The 22182-nt window shown below is 37.5% G+C and overlaps 1 protein-coding gene across 2 annotated transcripts in view; it reads left to right on the plus strand.

Annotated features, from left to right (window-relative positions):
- SK (small conductance calcium-activated potassium channel) overlaps positions 1 to 22182 on the plus strand; it is a 680277-nt gene that overhangs the window by 152421 nt on the left and 505674 nt on the right. For both annotated transcript variants that reach the window (XM_071593450.1, XM_071593449.1), the window contains exon 2: positions 12790 to 13137. In XM_071593450.1, the coding sequence (XP_071449551.1) occupies positions 12790 to 13137 (348 nt within the window). The remainder of the gene's footprint in view (positions 1 to 12789; positions 13138 to 22182) is intronic.

Raw genomic sequence — 22182 nt, forward strand, 5'->3', positions numbered from 1 at the left:
TGCCAGAATGATCTCGGATTTATTTATTTCTGAAACTATGGCTCTTCTTGTTGAAATGAAAAGAATCAGGCCCGAAGTAACTAGTTAATAAATTCTATACTCGCCCCATACAAACTTTCGCTATGAATAATAATAAGTATTTTTATCTCATGAGGATCTGAACACGCTTCGTTGGCTCTTGGCCAAATTGTGAGGGAAAATTTAATCGGTGTGTGATGTGAATAAACGCCGGAGTGAAGTTAAAGGTTTGATCCAATTCTAATGCCGAAATAATGATTGTATTAAAGTGAATGTTCACTGTAATTAATCACGTGATCATATGAGCGTGAAGGTCTCTTTTGAGACTCATGACATAAAATTGGAGACTGATTTTTTTCTTCGGTACTTTTTTTATACCTATGCTTAATTATAAATTCAGTTCTCATGCCATTTATGATGCTTGTATCAGGGTTAAAAATTTACTCTAGAGGGTATTTTTCATGCGGTGGGCCGTTTAAGATGGGGAGGGTTGAGTTATCTTTTCATATGGATGTCTTCAGGACTTAAATTGTGGTGAGCGTGGTAAGTCTTGAACCTGACATAGATCAAGACTTGAAATACAGCCCAATCCAAGAAACTCGAACGTTACCTGAGAATTTTTAATGTAAGTTTGCATGTAGTCTCTTCTTATTGCATTATGTATAATTCTATTAACTTGGTTTCGGGATAAAAATCAGAATTATGTCAAAATTAGGTTACCTAACTGTTGAACATTTGTATCATTTGGAAGATATGGAAGCCTTCGTTTAGTGCCAAAACTTCAAAACACACCCAACTTCTCGTAAAGTTTATTAAAAAAATTTCCATTTCTCCGAGGTACGATCGTGGGACCTCTACCGAGCAGTACTCACAATCATTTTGAATATAGAAAAAGAAACTAAAGAGGATTCTCATCTTGGTCACGGAAGCGTGGAGAGAAGGAAAAGAATTTTTTTAGCTCCATTGTGACGCAATCATGGACGTATGGAAATTCGATTCTCGAGCCAATTGCTTGTTTGCAGCGTCGTCAACCATTCTCGCTTCTCTCTAAAACTTCATCTTCCATTCCCATCTCTTAAGCAGCCCCTGTGCTTTGTAAAGAATCCTCGGCAATACGGGGGCAGGAGAGAAGGAATGAGGTGGCGTGGGAAAAAGAAAACAGCCCGAGAGAGACTCTTTTACAAAAGGCCATTATGCCTCCTCTCGCGGGTTGAAAATAATAAATACAACTCATTCGCTCACAAGACCCGTTCTCTTTGGTCCCGAGAAGTGTGTGCGAGTATATGTTTTTATAATTGGTATTCTACCGTTTAGGGTAGGTTTTGGATACGTATGCACCGTCTTTGCAGATGCATTTTCGCGTGGTTTTATGTTTATGTAACGGTTTTCGTATTGTGACCCGGAAAAAAACACATAAAGGAAACAGCACTAAAGGAGAAATTCATATTTTTAGAATTTTCTATATTTATTTCAGAATGTTGATTATCTTTCTCAGTGTAGAATATGGCGCGAACCAAAAAAATTCTAAAATGGTGAGTCTTTCCCTTTTGTGTGTATTCTTTTTTGTGCATGCTTGGTGCATTATATGTTAGTGATCACATGACCCAAGTTACTTTGGGTTACTTGGGAGACTCGGGCTCTGGGCGTTCTCGGCATGCAAGTAATGGTGCAAGACGCTCACGAGTTGAAGGGGAGTTGTATTGAGCTCCATGAATAAAGAACTGTAGAAAATGTATATCGGGCTGTCGATCTCTTCTATCCCCTGGTCTGACCACATTAATCTGCTAGCATTAAATGTATTCATTAAAACCGTCCAAACGGCAAATTAATATTCACAAAGAAATAGGAGCTAGGAAAAACGAAAGAAAGATCTTGCGTCTAAAGAGAAAAGCACAAGATCAGTAGATAAAGTAGAAATTAGAACACCTAACTGAAAAAAATTTGAATGATATCTACCTCACAGAGGGGCAGCATAAAATCGAGGAACTCATAGAAATATAGAAAGAAGCCTAGAAAAGAACACTCACAAGGTCGTTGGGCTGCTTTCATGAGACCTCTCGTTCCCGTCAGTTTTTCTTATAGACGAAGGAGGAAGTTCCTCGCCGAAACAATCCAAATACTATTTCGGTGTCCTTTTCTGTGTAGTTTGCATAAGCACATTAACATTAGAGAGGACATTCATTGTCCTTGGGCTTTACAAAGATATGGATAATTACACACAACCGTTTGTGTGTATAAAAGTATGCATGCATATTTATTTTTATGAGTACACTCAAGTGAATATGTACATATGAATATATACCAGGGTTTTCGCAGAAAATTAGAGCTTAAGCGGCAGTGAATTTCATTCCTTCCGTAGTGGCGGAAGAGTCGGATAAGAAAAAGGAAATTGGAGCGGAGGTCGCTGGTTGGTTGCGCGCCATTCCATCTCTCCTTTTGTCAAATCTTTTTCGTATTTCTCTCGCGCTCGCTTTTTAGATTATTTTTAATCCTCCTCTTTCCCTGGCACACTTATTCTCACCCCCAGTCTCCCAGGCGACCGCTCTCTCTCCCCGTCTCTCAAAACTACCAACCCTACCCTTCTCCCCTGCCCGCTCCTGGAGAAATGGTTCCTTTGTGTGTCGCTTTTCCGCGAGGAGTGGGAGACGAGAGAGCCTCTCCGTACACAATGTCTCCCGTCCCGCAGCTCGAGGGAAAACCATCTCCCAGGTCCGCTATTCAAACTCTTGTTTCTCCTTTTCAGTTTTATTTTTTTATCATCAGATATACTTGTATATATATGTATAGTTTTATTCTTCGTTACGCATGTTTAGTTTGCGTCCCTCAGAAAGAAAAAAATACCATCTTTCGGACTTGGATTTATTTTTCTAGAAGAGCATGTAAGATCCCTATCTACAGAAATTCTTCCTTTTTTCAGTTGAGCGTGTCTTTTCTTGCCTTCCACGAACGAAGTGGCCATTTGTTCTTTCTCCTCCGGTGGTTTCTCACACTGCAATTATGCAAAAATACATTTTTAACGCCAGGATCCTTACTTTTTGGAGATTTTTTCTGAGATGTTTTTTTAATTGTTTTGAACCCTGTGGTCGTTCTTTTTACCTTGGAGTCTGGTACTTGATTGGTGTACAATTTCACTTCAAAAATTTCAAACACTGAGCAGAAAAAAATTACCCAAGTGACAAAGGATCAGTGACACTGTATGAAATTATTTTTTATGCTTAAAATTACTCGTTTATACTATATATCAGGCTGTAGTTAATGGGCGATTGAACGATGGCCAATTGTTGCTACATGTTTTTCCATTCATTGTGTACTAATGGCTTGAACCTAATTTCTTTGTTTTTTCGAAAAGGGCACTTGCTATTTAATTCGTTCTTTAATATTTTTATTTTCGTTATCCCTGGCCTGATGATGACCTTATACGTCAAAATTCGGCTCATGGTTAAACAGATACCCTTTAAAACCATAGTATGTTTTTTTCAAGTCATCAATTATAGATCTTAAGTATATCTGAGACGACGAATGCCATATTTCCTATATCTAATACGAAATAACCGTCTTATTTTTCCGCTATTTTTGCCTTCATTTCGACATTTAACTCTGCGCCGTTCAAGTCGGCCTCGGAATTCTAATACTTCAATATGTTAGATACAGTTTATTATCATGTTGTCGAAGTGGAATTTCTATATGTTTGTTAAAACTTACTAAGGACACCATTAGATTAAAGATAATTCTGTTTTACCGATAATTCCTGTCTCACGAACTTAGCAGGATACTAGTATGTTATAGGACAGTAGGTCATATTATATTTCCTAGTTCTTTGAACTTTTAAATACTAGGCTTTATAATTTTCGTTGTTTCAGGAGTGTGTTAGAGGAATTGGAACATGTTAATAATCAAAGAATTGTAATTTTACGCTTGTTAACAACTTTTATTTCCAATTATATTTAGATGCATTACATTATATTCAGGAAGATGATTATGATATGGCATATACGTAAAAACCTGGTCGAAAAAATTGCGATACAAACCATTTCTTTCCATTGTTTGATTTCACCATTTATTTCGTGTTTAGCTACATGTTCTACTCATCATTTTATTGAATACATTTTATAAATGTAAACTAGTGACTCTATCTTAATTATAAATTTGTGAAACAACTATAAATACACTTGTGTATGTGTAACACTGCGAGCCATTAATCCAGTGTTGGAATCGTCGCAGTATCGAACACGCTATTGGACTGCTGCCTAACTTCCGGTCGTAAAACTTTGGTTTACTATTTCCTGTTTCCATTCGTGCATTATTACTTGTCTGATTGCACACCAGTAATTTTTACCCCGAATGATGAAGTAGACATCTCATTCTGTTGGCATGGAAAGCGTCCAAACAAGCCACGTCAAGTTTCCAGTGGGAAATGGGAAGAGAGAGGAAGTTCTTCCGGGATAAGTTTCTCTGACACATCTGTTGTCGCCTTCCGTACTCCCCCAGAAGATGCAATGTATTACCGCCTGCAATGAGTGCTCAAACAACTCCCTCATCACCGTGACCGGCCCATTATCACCATGTTCTCGTCGTAATCATGCCCTTGAGGGCCGGACAGTTCAGGCATCGGCCGCAAAGTAGCAAACGATTTGGGTCCGTCCAACGGTCACCGCTAGAGAGAGAGAGGGAGCTGTGGATGCCATTTAAGAGCTCGGGGGAAGTACACGTACGAATAACTCGCCTCCGTGATGACTCACATGCACCATCGTGTTGAAATTGATTTTCTCAATCTACATCGCGCTTGCATCGTGATCATCACGATGTTCAAGCCATTCACTCCTCTGAATAGTTGTGATGTGGCTGAAGAAGACATATCATTCCTCCATCCTCGTGAATAGCGTCATTGAAGCGCAGACCAACAGCTATGTTGCAGGTATTTCTTTCTTAAATAAGGATTGTTATCAATCTCCTTTAATGTGTTTTTTAAGTCAACCGCATAAAGGAATAATGAATAAGTCCGACAGGGGATTTATACTATTCCTCCATACAGGCTATTTGGAATTCGCCTGCTCCCTTACATCTTAGAATGCTTTGAGGGATAAAATGTGACCGAATGAACTTGCGTCCGAAACGATTTCGAGTCGAGATAAATGTGTACGATAAAAATCCAAAAATATCCTAAAACGGCAGCTTCTTTTTTATTCCTTTGTATCTCGAATGTGATTGATCTCTCATTTTTTCCATTTCTTTTGCCATACGGAGACTCACTTATTATTATCCTTGTATATATCTCATGTGGTTTGCTATGTTGCTGGGAATCCCATGACTAATACGGAGAGGTAAAAGGCCCTCGACCACTGAATAATCTTCTCTTTTTGAGCATTAAGCTGATGTGATCCATTCAAGCGCTCCACCAAAGCGACTCGATTGTTTTCACATCCTCTCGACAGGATAATGGCATTTATGCTTCCATTTAAAGTTTTGATAATCTCGGGGCATATCTTCGACGTATATATAAATGGAATACAGCCCGATTTTTCACATCGCTGGAGATAAAAACATGAATGATTCCTACGAAATCATGATGAAGCATGCGCGACAGTGTTCAGTGGTGATGCGGCTTTCGGCTTCTTTTGTAAACCTTGAGTACGGCTGGTATACACCAGGCTGAGACTTCAACCAATAATCCGAAATAATCTGACTGGCACAAGGTGCCACGATGGATGATTCTCCGTGCGCTTTGGAATTCGCATCAAAGGATTCGGGATTAATAAACGCTAGTCTGTGACCGCTAACCATTTCCGAGCCGCTCAGATGGGTCCCGTTCCCCCGTCTTTTGGCGGACGAACTCAGTATCCCCAAGGATCTAATCCCGCCTCCTCCAACGATTTCCACCCCTTCCCACACACCATTCCCATCTCGCCGTAGCCAGACCCTACTATATACGACCACCGCATCCTCATATCCCCTCTCCTCCTATCTCCTTTTCTATTCCGCCCCCTCTCCAGCGTGTTTTCCTCTGCCTCCCCTGGCGGGCTCCGACCCAAGGCTGTTTCCATACTGTCGCGTGTGCCGAGGATAGGAGGGAGTAGTGGGGTATTCGGGTAGAGTTTTGACCGAGTAGATGAAGAGGGGGGGGGCGAGGGTTTTGGGTTGTTCGGGAGTGGTGGAGTGACGGTGTGGGCTGCGATGGGGAGGTCCCGTGGGGAGGGGGATAGGTGGGGAAGAGTTGGAGGGAAGGAAGGGGGAAAGGTTTCGTACTTCCGAGAAGTCCGCGCGGCATCCTGCGTTGGCTGCCAGACGACCAGTGGACATCATTCTGAGATGCTCTATATTTACCTTCCACTCTAGTGCTCCCAAGTCTTCCCGCCGTCGCGGTGGTGTGTCGGTGCGTGATTAAGCTCGGGAAGCAGCCCTCTTGTCTCCCGTCCTGCGCCACCGGAAAGCATGGCTCCCCTTCACTCAAGAGTGCTGGACGTGGCGAAAAAATCGACGCATCCAATGCGGTGGGAATATTTATACCCCGCGTTTTGAAGTGGTCGCATCCAAGTGACGCGATAAACAGTGAGCACCAGTCCCCGATTATCCTTCTTTCGGAAGAAGTGTACGTAACCTCAGTGTAGTTCCACACTTCATTCCCTTCGTCACACGTAAAAGGAAATTTTGAGTCATCACCGGGTGTGTGCTTCGATTGGGATTGCAAATATGCGCGTTTCATGTGGGGAAGGGATGATGTCCTAATCCTTCTCTCCCATTGGGGGAGTTGAAATTCTTAACGCCGAGGAGACATGAGAAAGCGCATGGATATCTTTTGGCAAGTGATGTACAAGTGTGAGTCGAGTAGGTGAGATTTGTGCGTGTTTCTCAGTGATACTTGATTGTTTCCGTTTTGCGTCCGGACTCGGGACGGAAGTTGGCCGAGACGCTGGTTGAGCTTTGGCGAACTGGTATACTTTCATTGAGCGATCTTTATATTTCTAAGATATGTGTGTGATCATATGGCAGCCCACCTCCGTTGACGCTTACTGAAAATCTTAGCTACGGGCGAAGGAGCGGCCAGTAGCTATGGACCACGTGACAATGCTCTGCACAGCCTTCAGCAGATCGCGCATTGAGTCCCGAGGCCGGCGCAATACCCCGTGAATGAGGCGCTACTCGCTCAAGTTCCTCGAGAATCTGCGGGCGAGACTACCATCGCGTAGCTCAGCTAAAGATTTCCTTGTCTTCGAATGCCAAGATCGGGGCCAAATGGTAATTTGAGATTGAATTCTCTTATCCCCCTCCTGGACCTTCTAGGGAAAATATAGAACTTATTCTTTTTCTATAATCCTTTCATTAGATCTAAATATGATCCTTCTCCATTCGATCAACATAATCCGTTTCGCCTCTCAGAGATGTGAAGTAAGCATTCGAGAGCTGCAAAAAATCGTCTCCACAATTTCTTCGCATGTGTTCTTTTCCTCTTTTATTACCGGCATAGCTTGTTTGGCTAAGAATTTTTGCGCCTCCTGACTAACGCAGAATATTATTCCTTAGTTATAATTCTTGTTTGACAGAAAGCGAGCAATCCTGTTTTTAAGCTAGTTACTCCTTTTATTTAAAGAAATTGATAAATCAATGTACAGCTTTTTAGAAATCACCGTGACCCATATATATATATATATATATATATATATATATATATATATATATATATATATATATATATATATATACACATATGTATGTATATATATACACATATATATATATATATATATATATATACACACACATATATATATATATATATATATATATACACACATATATATGTGTGTATATATATATACACACATATATATATGTGTGTATATATATATATATTGTATGCATATGTTTGTGTGTGCGCCTGAGCGTGTGCCAGTATAGCTTGTGATAATTTAAAGAACAATTTGTGGAATTAATTCAACTAAATTTTTTTAATTCAGAAGACCTAAATTTGTCAAGGTGTCCCAATTTATGTTTCATTTGCTTTCAAACACAAAACATTGATTAGTTTGATATATTAAATATTTTGGGAAACAATTGAGCAGCACTTCTCGTGGATCTCCACGCATGAATGGGTATCGAATTTTTAAATTATAATGAACGTATTGCCATAACGTGGTGGATTCTGTCAGTCAGTCAATCAATGAGTCACTCAGTGGGACACGTGTGATTTTAAAATATTTCCTGACGCATTTTTTCCTTGAGGCTTTCATGGTTCTAGGTTTATAGCAATATTTTAATGCCTCAGATGCAAACTTTATAGAATATATTTGATGGTCTTTTTTCTTGGATGTCAGTCTTAAAGTGAGTCATAATTATTTTGTTACTAACATAGGTTCTGGAAAAGTGACAATTTAAAAATAGCCAGTACCTATTATATTTCATGCTAAAAGTTATCCATTTTCATTACCGTCTGATAATGATTTTGTAAGGTCATTAGGCACTGTAAGACATTTAACTTTCAATTAATCTTATTGCTGGCTATGCTTCATAGATTTAAACATGACAAAAATAGTAGGTAAATTTAAAATAGAACAATTCTTAATATTCTGGAGAAATTCTCTCGAGGTCGGTGGATACATAAAATAATGGCCCCCAAAAGCTTGTGAGGGCTTATGCATCTTCCCACTGATATCTTTGCACAGATAGAATTATGGAAAAAGTTTTTATTTTCTGGTTAAAACAAAAACAACCTTTTTTTAATGTATCTGTATTAACATTTGTATTTTGCGTTTGCTCCGGAGTAGAGGCCTAATAAACAGCAAGAAATATTATGATGCAATGTTTTGATCATAAGCTTGAGTTTGAATAGATTAGGATGAATATGGAGTTTTTTAGATTAGGGGATGGAGGATAGAGAAAATGGAGCTTTTCAAGGAGGAATATATGATAAGATGATGGATGGGAGAAAATCTGAAGTAAATATAAAAAAATTGAAACAAAAAAGGGCTAAGGAAATAATGACTGTTTACCAAAATGGGATGCAAAATGTTGTTGGACTTAATGTTCCACGAACGAAAACCAAAACCGGAAGGAATATTTCAGCTCTGGTTACATAACTCAAACGGCTCATCCAAGAAACACAGCATTCGTGTAACTCCTGATGTCAATTTATTTAAAAATATAACTTTTTTAAATTGCTTCTAGTGATCGAAGATTAATTCCTGCGTCCTAAAACCGTATGCTGTGATTACAAATATATTCCGCGACCATGCATGGTGTGAAATTCTAGCAGTGGAACCCTTGATTCGATTAACATGCCTAAAATATTCCTCTCTATGTGTTAGGACGTATCTTGTAGATGACTGAAAAACAAGGGAAATATGATTTAAATTTCCAGGAATTTGTAGAACGTTTTACAAAATTGAATATGAAAATAAAATAAAAATTGGCCGTATTTGTAATAGCCAAAAGTAGAGCACAAAACTATAAAGATAATATTCATTTTTCTGCTTGACAGTCACTTTTGGCACCCTTAAATTTGCAAGTGTAAAATAGGCTATCTGAGAGAATTTGTTATTCAAAAATTAAGTACTAACAAATAATATCAATTTCAATTTAAGATATTGAAATATGTGCTCGGAGAAATGTTTATATTGTAATAGCTGGGTAACTAAGGATTTCCAAGCGTATGCCCTTAGGAGAAATTTTGAGCTCTTTCACCCACCAAAGTAGCACTGTTCCTATCCTCTTTATGACACTTTATCATTGCTTTCCCTGCTATCCTTTCATTGTGTGTGTGTATATATATTTATATATTTGTATATAGTATGTGTATATATAAATATATAATTCACATGAATATGGATATCAGGAAAAGGAATAGGAACACACATAAAAGACGAACACAGGAATCGGGGCGGTTGGCTGTTTAAACCCTAAGTAGATTTCAGTGTCATTAACGTTTCCTCTATAAATCAAGTGGTTAAGAGTATCGACCCGGTAAGTCGAATATCCATGGTCAAAGTCGAGGTCCAGGAAACTCTTGAAACTCTTTGCGCTTGTAATCTCTCGATTCCACCTTCACCATCATTCCTGTGTTCGTCTTTGCATGCGTTTCTCTCTTTTCCTTATATTAACATCCATATGAATAAATATGTATTCACCATTGGGCGGGTTTTCGTGTACGAATGTGTCTGTGTGTATACAAGTATTCACATGGGTTATTAACGTGTGTATGTACTCATTATTATATGATATGCACATGAAAACATATATATTCTACGAAAGTCACACGGATGTGATTGGGTTTAGATGGACTCATAATTAACATGTCTGTATTTCTTAGCCTTACCTAACTAGGCACAATCTTACATCCGACACTTTGCAAAGATTTTTGCCAATGCGGCATATTCCCTTCCTCTTTTTATTCCATCTAGCATGCCTATCCTATTTCTACCCCTTCCTGGTTTGCTTTACGTCCTCTCTTTGGTCTCTAATATCACTTTTACAATCAAAATTCTCAGGCACGCATCCATATTTCTCCTTCAGATTTCTTCCAATAGCCCTCTCTCATCCCTTACCATGCCTAACACTTCCTCGTTTGATTTCCTTGTTGTCTACAAGTATTTCACCTTTTTCATACTTTTCCAATCACACATTAAAATATCTTGAATCTACACCTAACTTCATGCTTCAATGGCCATGGTTCCACGTCGTACAAAACCACGCTACAAATCAAAGTTTTGACGAGTCCTTTCTTAGCATTCTTAATCATCGTCCCTGTCATCAATTTCCTCCTCCTTGTGAAAAGCTCTTTACCTGACGCAATTCTTCTTCTTACTATGTCTCTACTTCCTTGACTCTCTTGGTCCGTAACACATCTAACTTAGATTAAATATTCCGCCTGCATTAGTTTCTGCCATCCAGTTTTAACTTTGTCTTCTTCCTTCTCGAAATCGTCAAAACATTTTTTTTTAGATTTTTTCTCCTCTTGAACCTATCATACTAATTTCCTAATACTTTCAAAAGAACAGGCAATAGTGAATATCCCTAGCATAATGCTATTATAACGGAGGATGTAGGCGTAGTTAATTTTATCTCATTTGCAAAATTAAATATTCTGGAAACATTAAAACTTACATTTTTTTGCTTTTGTAGATGTTGGTGGAGGGAGAGATTAAGGGGCATTATTGCATTAGTCATCCATCTGCTTCGGACCTCCGCCTTTTACATTCGCTGGTTTATAGCCTTTTTTTTCTAACAAACATTCTCGTTTAACTGTCATCGTTCCCCTGTTTTTTATTCCCGTCCTTGGTCTCATTTACCGAGCATTCCCAATTGTGACTTCCCATCCTCGATGAAGGCTAACTAAGGTTCTCCGCATTTGACCCTCCTCTCATCCAGTGTCTCCTTGATAGCTTTGTGCAGCGGTTGGCTGAGTTTTCTCCTATCACACATCCACTACTTCTTTCTTCCGGAAACAGGCAGAAGGGTCTTCGCAAGATGAACGTTAAGGTATATATTTCTTCGCGCGACATAACCCGATAGAATTCACTGTAAGAAATGTCGTAGCGTCTATGAGAGAACTCTATCATTAAAGTATCCTGCTGGTTATCTACAGGGCCAAAGTGCATTTACATTTCTTAGCGTTCAAGGCGATGAATCATTAGCTGAACGATTCTGATAATTCTTGTAAAATGTACCCGAGGATGACGCGGATGCGTGGAAACTAGTCATACCTAATTATAAAAACATTTGGTGCGTAGATACATTTTTTTTTACTTAACTGATAATTCTTTCCTGAATTAAGTTCTGAAAAATATGTGTCCGTGTTTCCTCTTATTGAAATTACTTTCTTTCAACTATCTTGTTCAACGTAACTCCTGATACATTTTTTTATTATTTTATTTTTATAAAACAGTTCCTTCTTCAATTGTGTAATCATTTTCTTTTTTTCATTTTACCTTAATATTCAAATACATATAAATATAAATACACAAATACTAGACTGCATTTTCTAATTTTCTTTTAATTCCCTTCTTCTACAACTTAATCTCATCCTATTTCCTAAAAGAATGCTTCATTTAATGTACTTAAGCTTAATTAACCTGAAAACGTAAGTGTGGGCCTGAAATATTTTTATTCGTTTTTCTATAACGAACTATTTTAAATTGCGTATAAAAAGGGTATGTAGTACGCGCTTACATTATCACTTTAAAACTTTTTGGTAACCTAAACATCACTTCTTGGAATTGCCATTTCCGCGGATTAATATATGCCACGATTTGGAATCTTGAGGTGTTCCCAAAGGTACTATTATGTAAGGAGATGTCTCAATGATAAATCAAATGCCTAGCATTGTGAGGTACCTTTTAGTTACTGAGGATTTCGCAGGCTTCTTATTATGATAACCCGTTTTCCAATTACGACAGGACGGAATTATCATGAGTATCCCTGTTGCTGTTAGGATATCATGTGGAGAACACTGATTAAGGGTTCAGACGACGGATGCCGTACGTACATTTTTCAGTTTCTTTAAGGATATATTAAGGTCAAATTTCACTCTACCTCTATTTAGGACCCTAAATACTCTTAAGCTAAAATTCAAATTGCCTGTCTAACGCTATTAGCTCAAGCGATCATGCGCAGCCGGTAACCTCTCTTAGAAACCGTTCCTTCTTGAAGATTATAGCCGCAATTAGAACCACAGATTTCACTCTCCATTGAATTCCTCGAGAATTGAATGGATGGAGTATCGTAAATGGCCACTGACCATGCTTACTCTTCCCGTTTCTCTTTCTCGGTGTTTCGCTGTAGCTGCGGAAGCCCGTTTCGACGCTGTCAATCCCAGCGGCCATGAAGGGAGCCTCCGGGACGAAAGACACTGCCAGCGAGGAGGCCGGCATAGCCTTGGTCGGCGTGCACTCTGAGTACCCCAAGTACACGGAGGAGAGGGGCGGGAAGGGCGGCTCTTCGGCGGCCGCGGCTGCCGCGGCGGCGGCGGCCAAGCACAACAAGCCGAATGTGGGCTACCGGCTGGGGAGGCGGAAGGCTCTCTTCGAGAAGCGCAAGAGGATAAGCGACTACGCGCTGGTCATGGGCATGTTCGGAATCATCGTTATGGTCATCGAGAACGAGCTGTCCAGTGCCGGAATCTACGACAAGGTAAGACTAAGCTACCAATCAATAGTGATCATTTAATATTCTGAGTTTTAACGCACTAGTCACCCATTATGGTACACCTAGTGAGTTTATTCCCTCTAAGATTAGGTACTTTACCGTGTCACAATGTGTGACATGGAAAAGGGAGCTGTGGGAGGCAATGAGATTTCGAATTACAATTGCTTGGATTTTTCGGGAAAAGTCTAACTAGTAGAATAAGTTACTTTCTTATTCATGGTTTTTTAAGTACTGATGGTAATATGCATCTATGTACAGCTAAATTAGTCGATTAAAATTAGAAATTGTATGGGATTCTGTATCGTTAACGACATAATTTTAGTAGTTGAAAATTTTCTGACGTAAATTTCTGATGGGAGCAAGGACGTGAGGGAAGAAAACACGATGGCTCAATTTCAAGTAAAATGTGGCAGTTATAGAAATATACTTTCGTTAAAGTGTTCGAAGGTGTGATACTTACATCCCCTTTGGAATCTGAAAATAGATATTATCTAATTGCATAAGTGAATGGCTAGTACCTCTTGTCCACTAACATGAAATTATTTATTTACAAACTGATCACTTTACAGTGATTGTGAGGCAATTTCTCAAAACATAATTTTACGTTTACGACTGCAATAAAATATAATGACGTATTAGGAATACAATGAAATTAAAACCCCAATAGAGACAAGTAACTACCTATTTATACCATCCATAAAAATTTAAGATGGTATGTAAGAGCCTTTGCATCCATAATAATCGCAGAGAATTAGTGGTTAATGGTCGCATTATATGTATTCCTAAAAGCATTTAAATTTGACAAAAAAATTGTTCTCCGTTTAACTTGTTTAAGTTTTTTGTACGTGAGTAATCTCAGCTCAGAAAATTTTACCTAAAATCTATGAAGATAAAAGTTATTTTCCTTTAAGTTCCTCCATCCTCTTAAGGGAACGTCTTGGAACCTTCACTATTAGGATTATCCTCGGAAATGGTAAAATTGTCATGCTATGATTATCTTTTGTGCCGTGCAATTTTTTCCTAACCATAAAAAGGTGGAAAAGTAAAGCATCTTACTTCACTGGCGGTTGAATTTATCTATAATTTTGCATATTAAATCTGGTATGGTCAAATGATGGCTAATACGCCGGAGTTACTCGTAATTCAGTATTCAAAGACTCGAGTCTAGCCTTGTGTAAGACTGCGGTATGGATATTTATATTTTAGCCTCCAGCAAACCAGGTGGAAGGTAAAATTTCGATGTAGGATATCATTGATACCCTGCGCATTTGAATTGACCAGAAAAACATTAGTGTAAAATATAGATAATTTCTATTCACTCCTGTGAAGGAATGCAAGATATTTTAGTTTTCTCCGGGCCATTTTATAGGAGCAGCATTTAAGGAATCGTATTTATATTCTAAGTGGGAAAATATATTCAATGAAAGTGCTTTTGAAATATTCTTGGTAATTCTTCTGGCATAAACTAAAGCGCTTACATTACCCCATTTCCTTTCGAACAACCGCCCGATTGGTGCATTTAGTGCTTTCATTGTCAAACAGAAAAAACGATTTAAATCAATAAGTGTGTGTATAGAATTGCGTTAGATTGTCTTGCTGGAAGGCGCAGAGGCCATAGAAGTGTGTGGGATAAAAATATACATTGCTCCAATGTCTTGGGAACCGAACCAATGTCGTGACCGGATTCTGTTATGAACGTTGCTTCACTCGCTATAAATATGATAAACTTAGATGATTGTCAAAATATGGTCTTACTTCATTGATATTTTGGATCATTCACATTTCAAATTCGAAGTACTATCGTGTGATAACGACCATTAAAGTTCAACCTTATTAAATTTAAAAAGCAAACGATTTGTTGATGATCTAGTAACCAATTCATCTTCCAATCAATTAAATCATGAAAAACGGGTACAGAGTTTTCATGATAGGGACGTGATCATCATTACGTTAATGATGATCTACAACCACCAAAACTGAAACCACCAACAAGATTGTCGGAGTTCTGAGGAAGAATTACGCTTGGCAGATCATAGAAGTCCATATCGAAGATACCAGACATTCACACGAAGCCTACGACGAAATTCAGCAAATCTTTTATGAAGGAGAGTCCGAATGTTGTGATCTTGCTGGAAGTGTTACATTGTTGAAACCAGCATTAGGTGTCCAAATGAAAGATCAACAGAGAGCTATTAATCCATTACATTTCTCCGCAAGGCTTTTGAGATGTGGTTGCGGTAATGAATCGAAAAAATTAGTTGGACAGACCGCGCAAAAAGCAACATTCAATAGGTGAAATATCTTAAATGAAATATAAATTCCTTCGTAGATCCATAAACTCAATTACTATTGCCTGTTGGCAAGAAAATGGCCATATTGATTCATCGGTCCCCGATAGGCCGCCAAAATCAGGCAGAGTAAAACCTAAACGGAATTTGGATGAGTGACCTCCATGCCCTTGCCGAGGTTCTCTTGTCCCATGTCTGCATGTGGCTAGTAGGTTCAGCATGGGTTTGAACAATAAACCAGGAGTTCCAAGTGTCCGTGACTCCTAACAAAGTCCCCTACTGCACCAATAATCAAATCAAATAATTAATTGTAATTCCCCCACCGCACCAACAATAAAATCAAATAATTAATTGTAATTCGTTCGTATTATATTAAATCTAAGCCAAATTACTGGAATAAACTTTGCTTGCGACAGATCTGTCTTAATTTGTAAAGTTACCCAACATGTTTTCCAAAACAAATGATTCATTTCACGTTGGATAGGGTGGAGTGTGATAAGGGAAGATAGGAGTTCATTGGAAGGGAACAAAGTGGTAGAGAAAGTTGCTCATAATCAAGAAATAAGGTCGCGGATAACGGATTTAGTTTTTTTTTTACTTTTAAAATTAATATTACGAAAATTAATTTACTTATATGTGAAAAAGCATGAACCTTTTGTCACACCAAAGTTTTTAAAATTATTGTAAAGGAAAATATGTCTATCGTTTGTTTAATTCAGTTTTTTGGCCACTTAGGATGATCAGTGAATTTGCCCTGTTTAGCTTGAGAGCTCAAATTAATTAGACTATTGTCGTAAATGTGAAAATCTTCTTTAGAAAACGATTAATCAGATTGTAAATTTATAAAAAATAATTAATATTCATTTTAAAACAAGCTATTTAAGTGTTTTACTTTTTTGTCTTCAAAGATGAACCAGTACGAATGTTGTGCTGATTCCAAAGAAAATTAAATGGAATGGAGCATTTAAATTTTTTGTAGGTCTGCTTAATTATGAACCATTTCAAAATATGTTCTATCTCGAAATTATTTAATCTGGAGTAATCGAATCGTCTGCAGCCAAGTATTCGCGAAACTTGTTATTCGTTACATTTACGTTATCTCCGGAGGATAATTAAGTATTGTATTGAAGACGTGAGTTCGCCATTTGCCAATCGTTGACCGCCTAGAAGCATTTTACCCTCCTCGTCTGACGTTTGACAAGATGTATATGTGTTTTTAATGTTGTACAATAAGTGAGTACCCTTCCTCGTCATCGGCTGAATCCTATATACGAGGTTTTTCTAGTAAGGCAGATGGTTTATGGGCGAAATGTTCATTATTACTAATTCGCAGTTTTCTTAGTAAAAAGTTGGTTGGAAAAAACAATGTCTGTAGCATTAAAGTAAAAGTAAAGTTTTGAAAAATTCATTTTTTGATGCTCAATTGTAGTATTAATGTTTTCTTAAATGTTATAATTCATGCGATGGATGGTTTTTACTTGGAAATTCAAAGTACATGTATGAAATGTCACGAATCAGTATTTAAATCAGAAAACCCCTTGAACATAATTATTCTGTAATATTTGAGGTAGCTGCAATGTTGGATCTTGCGTCTCAAGTACGGAAAAAATAGTTTGATATTATACTGACATGCACACGTACGCTGTTTTGCCTATCCAATTGCTAATTCCATACTTTGTTATCTTATAATTTCTGAATCCGAAAAATTACTACGTACTGTGACAACTCCATACCAAGATAAATGTATAAATATAATATGATAGCTGACAGGAAATACATTTCCCATTATTTATTTTAACTATCATTATTGTATTAACGATAGATGATTCTTTTCTAACATCAAAATGCTAATGTCTAGCCTAATGAATAGCACCGCATATTTTCAAAGTCTACAAGCAGAAACGCATAAGTATAGCATATTCACTCACATTAATTTTAATACGTCATGGTGTGATACAGATGAATGAGGAATTGTAAATGTGAGCACAGAACGGTCGCCGGCATAGAAATACGGAATTAAATATCTGGGGAGATTATCACCCCGTTAATTTATGCACCAATCAGATTTACAGTGCAAATGATTGTGAAGCTAATGATATACCGAATACCAATGAATAAGCAGTCTACCGGTTTAGGGTAGGTTTTAGTGAAATTATTTGCTCAACACACTAACGTTCGATGTATTCCATGTAATTTATTGGCTATGCCAGTAATATCTTACGCAGTGTGTTCTCATCAATAGGTACATAGACAAGTACAATCAATCCAAACTAGATTAGCCTGTCATGTGTACCCAATTCTGATAGTCCTGACAAAAGTTAGTCACGCCTTTACAAACGAATACAATTTTTCATAACTTGATCCTAAACCGAGGCAAATCCAAAATTATGGATGGATTTGAAATCTTTTACAGTGATCATGCGAATGGAAAACCTCCGCATGAAGAATTTAGTGCCTGTTTTATGCGAAAAACACAACTATTTCACAATGTTTCACTTAAGGTGGCTCTTACTTCATAGCCAATTATGCTATATTTTTGAAAATTTCAACGTATCATTTGAAAAGTTAGGTTTGAGATGAGAATAAAAATAAAAAACGAATTTTTTCCTTTTTTTGAGAAATAGAAAACACAAGCCAATCGTTAAAATCTGACAAAAAGTAGAGCAGGTGAAGCTGTGTACGTGTCTCGAAAGAGCTCGTCAAAACATTGATATGGAGTGTAGTTTTATACGGCGCGGAAACATGGCCATTGAAGCGGGATGATCGACATAGATTGCAGGCTTTTGAAATATGGGTGTGGAGAAGGATGGAGAAGATGAATTTGAGAGAAAGGAAAACAAATGAATAATCATTAGGTATGGTTTTACAGGGACTAATAATAGCGAAATATATTGATTTGTGTTGTGTTAGAAGGGGTAAGGGAATTGCCACTGTACCGTTTGGTAGCTTTTATCCATCCAGAAGCTAATCAACCGGTAGATTACCGATACTAATTTGTGATGTACGTTTTGTTGTGTAAGGTGATTAATATACGAACTTCCCAAGATAATCTTTTGCGCCATTTTTCCATGATTTTGGTGCATTAAGTTGAGTTCTACTGGGTTTCTCCCGAGTAACACCCAAAAAACGTTCGTTCGTTTACATTTGAAACATTCTTGAAATACCTAGGTCTTATTTACAATAATATAATGTTATTTTTATTTCAATGAAACAATATATACCACAAGTGGAGCTAAAGAGAAGCTACACCTTTATGAAAGTCATATAACATTAATATCCGTCGTCATATACAGTATCGCTAGTTTAATACCATTTTTATACGATATTGTACAATTGATGCATTATTTCATCATTGATATTTAAGAGGTGAAAAAATTGTTGTTACAATCCCATCGTCAAGTAAGAACCTCCATAAGGTTGATTTAAACTAGCTGTAGGCGTAAGTAGGGACAATAAATTACGCTTTGGAAGTTTTCGAGCCTTACAAATACTGTGATCATGATCTTCTGCTATTTTAAGACCCATATGTGTGACAGTTGTCTTGAGCCAGGAAATTTATCGTGTTGGGAGAGCTCAGGAAGCAGAAGAAATTAACGCAGGAACGTGTTCAGACTAACCATCCCGGATCGAACACATTCTGGGAGGGGATCATCTCACCTGGGTGGATGCTGCTGATGATCAGTGAAGGTTGGGAACGAATTCAACCCTGGAAAAAGACTTGGGAAACTTTTTCTCGCTCATGAAGTTTCAACCAGCGTACGATCTCGAATGTAGCAAACCTTGATCCTTGAAACTAACCATCTCACTCGAGTCCGACTAGCTTCGAGGTTCACAGGAAGACAGTGTAGGGGAGGGGCGGGCGGTTATCGAGCGTTTAATCTTATTCTTCGAACTGTCGAGGAGGAATTGAAAGGATTTCGTCGTCGAGGAGACGCGAAGGATTTAATGAGAACCCGCAGCCTGCGCGCGATGGCGGTGGTTTGGTGACCCACCTCGCAACAGTTCTGTGTTTTCGAGGCTGCCTGCGCGATTGTTTCATTTCGGGACTTCCACTAGCGAATCGCAGTTCATTCATATTGCGTCTGCATAATCCTTGGGAGCCGCTTATTATTAAAGTCTCGGCGGCCGTCACCCTCCCTTGTCATCCCACGGGTTATTATTCGGAACGACTCTGCTTATTTTTGGCCGAAGCCGCTTGGAATATTCATCACGGAATTTTGGCCGGTCGGGTTGGTGAGATCTTGTACACTGGAGGTACTTAATTCGCTTGAAAAACCTGCAGAAATTCCGGCAGGTTGCCCCTGAAATGGGAGCATTTTGATGAATTTGGATTTCATATTGTTTCTAAAAGTAGAAAGTATTGAAAGTTATTCAAGATTTCAGGATACTAAGCTTTTGCATGCAAAACAATCTAATTACATAGTTATCAGTAATTAGATAAATTATATTATTAATAATGTATTCCTCGGGTCTCAGAAAAGATTATTTTTCTTTATAATTGCACGTCTTGTGAGAATTTAGCAATAATTTTCCTCCAGGGAAGCACTTGGCGATGTAGGACTAAATTCGAGTTTACTATCGTAAAAAATGCAACAAAATTTTGACTCGAAAAAAGGAATAATATTTGTGTGAAATAATACGCAATAAAATAATTAATAGTTAATTTAAATGTATTTTATGAACGCTGACAACTGATTGCTGTGATAAATCTTTTGTTGATAGCTATGACATAAAGATTGAGGGAAATATACTCTCTTACTCGAACTCCATTTCGATCGCTCGCCTCAAGCCTATTGTGGGAGCCTACCGTATAAATACCATTACCAAGTATCGTCAAGAATACTATCGTTGTAATTAGAAGCGTAGGTAAACCTATTCTAAAAATCATTGAAACTAAATGAAAAAGTCCCTGCGATATTTGCAGACTTGGATAATGAATCAGCAAGGAGAATATTTAACGATTATGCAAAATTTAAAACTAAACCATTGAAAGAACATTTTTTAGCTCCTCATGTAGACCTATATTCATTAAAATCCTTTGGCAAAATGTACTAAACAAGTAAAGAAGAGTTGTTTTTTCACATTAGCTGGATTACTGTTAGATACACAGCAAGTGTTTGCTACAATTAGGAGATCGAGTTAAAGGAACTGGGTTAACAAAACAGAGTTGTCCTTATTTCGTTTGGTTTTCTAGATTCTCGATAAAAAAAGCTAAGTAATGAAGCTAATTAACAATACGCGGACCCCTTTTTACAAATTAAAATGAGACTTTTCCTGTGCCGATCAGGAAAAAGACGGCCAAAACAAAGACTTCTAGATAGACACATGCATTTGACAACTAGAGGATACATCAAACATCGTATAATTAATATGAGATTAGGTAAATTGTAGAATTATATAAAAAATGAACTAGGCTATAAAATGCACGCCGATAGAAAGTTATTTAAATGCACGTTTTTTTTCTTTTTGCTGAGCGTAATCAAAATAGTAATCGGCGAAATAAGAGTCACAGATAATATGAATTTTACATTATCTTGTCATATTATTTTTATATCAATTTTTAAACCAGAAATTGTTACTCACCTACAATTAATACAGAAAGTTTGGTTTAATTGCATGGACAACGTTTTTTCGCACAACATCACATGGCTGAATTTGATCTATAGTGAACAAGGGTCTCAGAAGTCTTAAAATCATATGCAAGAATAAAAATCACTAGAAATCAATCCAAATCACATCCTTTCCATTAAATGTTATGCTAGAAGTACCAAATATAGTATATAGGGCAAACATGTCGTAATCAGACGTCATCTTAAGCTACATATTCTAATTGCTATGAATTATTTGACATTTTTCTACCACATACAATTTCTCCGGATATTTTAGCTACTTCAGTAATTAAATGATATATGTGAGAAACATATTATTAGCTCTTTTATAATCATGAATATTATCTGTCAATAAACATTAATTCGAATGTCAATCAATATATTCAGAGTGTGTAGGTGATTGCAATTGGTAAGTTAGGCGTATGCATTGCATAGGCGTATGCATTGAATCTTTTGATTAGCGATTATGATTCAGTTACTCTTAAGTATCAACAGAGAGAAGTTTATTTTTTGAATAATTTTAATAATTGATCTGATATTTATACAATTCCTAAGTTGGACTTTAAATATTTTGCAAAAAAAGTTCATGTAAAACGGTTTAAGTCAAAAATGTTCTGTTATTTCACATTATTCATTTATAACTTCAAACGCATATCTATCTTTATCCTTTCATCTGGAATCATGTGAAGTACACTTTAGCTTTTGAATAAATACTACCATGTTTGACTGTGCGTATATCGTTTGTGTATAAACCATATAAAACCAAAATTCAGGGGTGCGTGATGCACCAAATAAAAAAAGTTTTTATTGGCACCGAACAAGAGAAAAAATGCTGACTCGCTTGTTTCCATGCATTATGGAAAGTGAATTTTAGAGAAACTTGGCTACGCTAAAAGGAGAGCTCAGCGTCATGATCCTTTTATAGACGAGCGTGACAGAAGGGGAGACGCTGAAGACATGAGACATCGGAGGAAAGTCTCCTGCCTTCTCAAACTTCCCTCGTGAGAGAAGATAAATATAGAACAAGGAGATAAAAAGCAGGGGAGGTTGAATTAGGGCCTATAATTACAATACTACCTCAGGTGGAAAACGGAAAAGTATATGTGGTGAAATTTACTATAGTGAGAAAATTA

Source organism: Hetaerina americana, unplaced genomic scaffold (genome assembly GCF_022747635.1).
Source record: "Hetaerina americana unplaced genomic scaffold, ioHetAmer1.1.p SCAF_6, whole genome shotgun sequence".
NCBI lineage: Eukaryota > Metazoa > Arthropoda > Insecta > Odonata > Calopterygidae > Hetaerina > Hetaerina americana.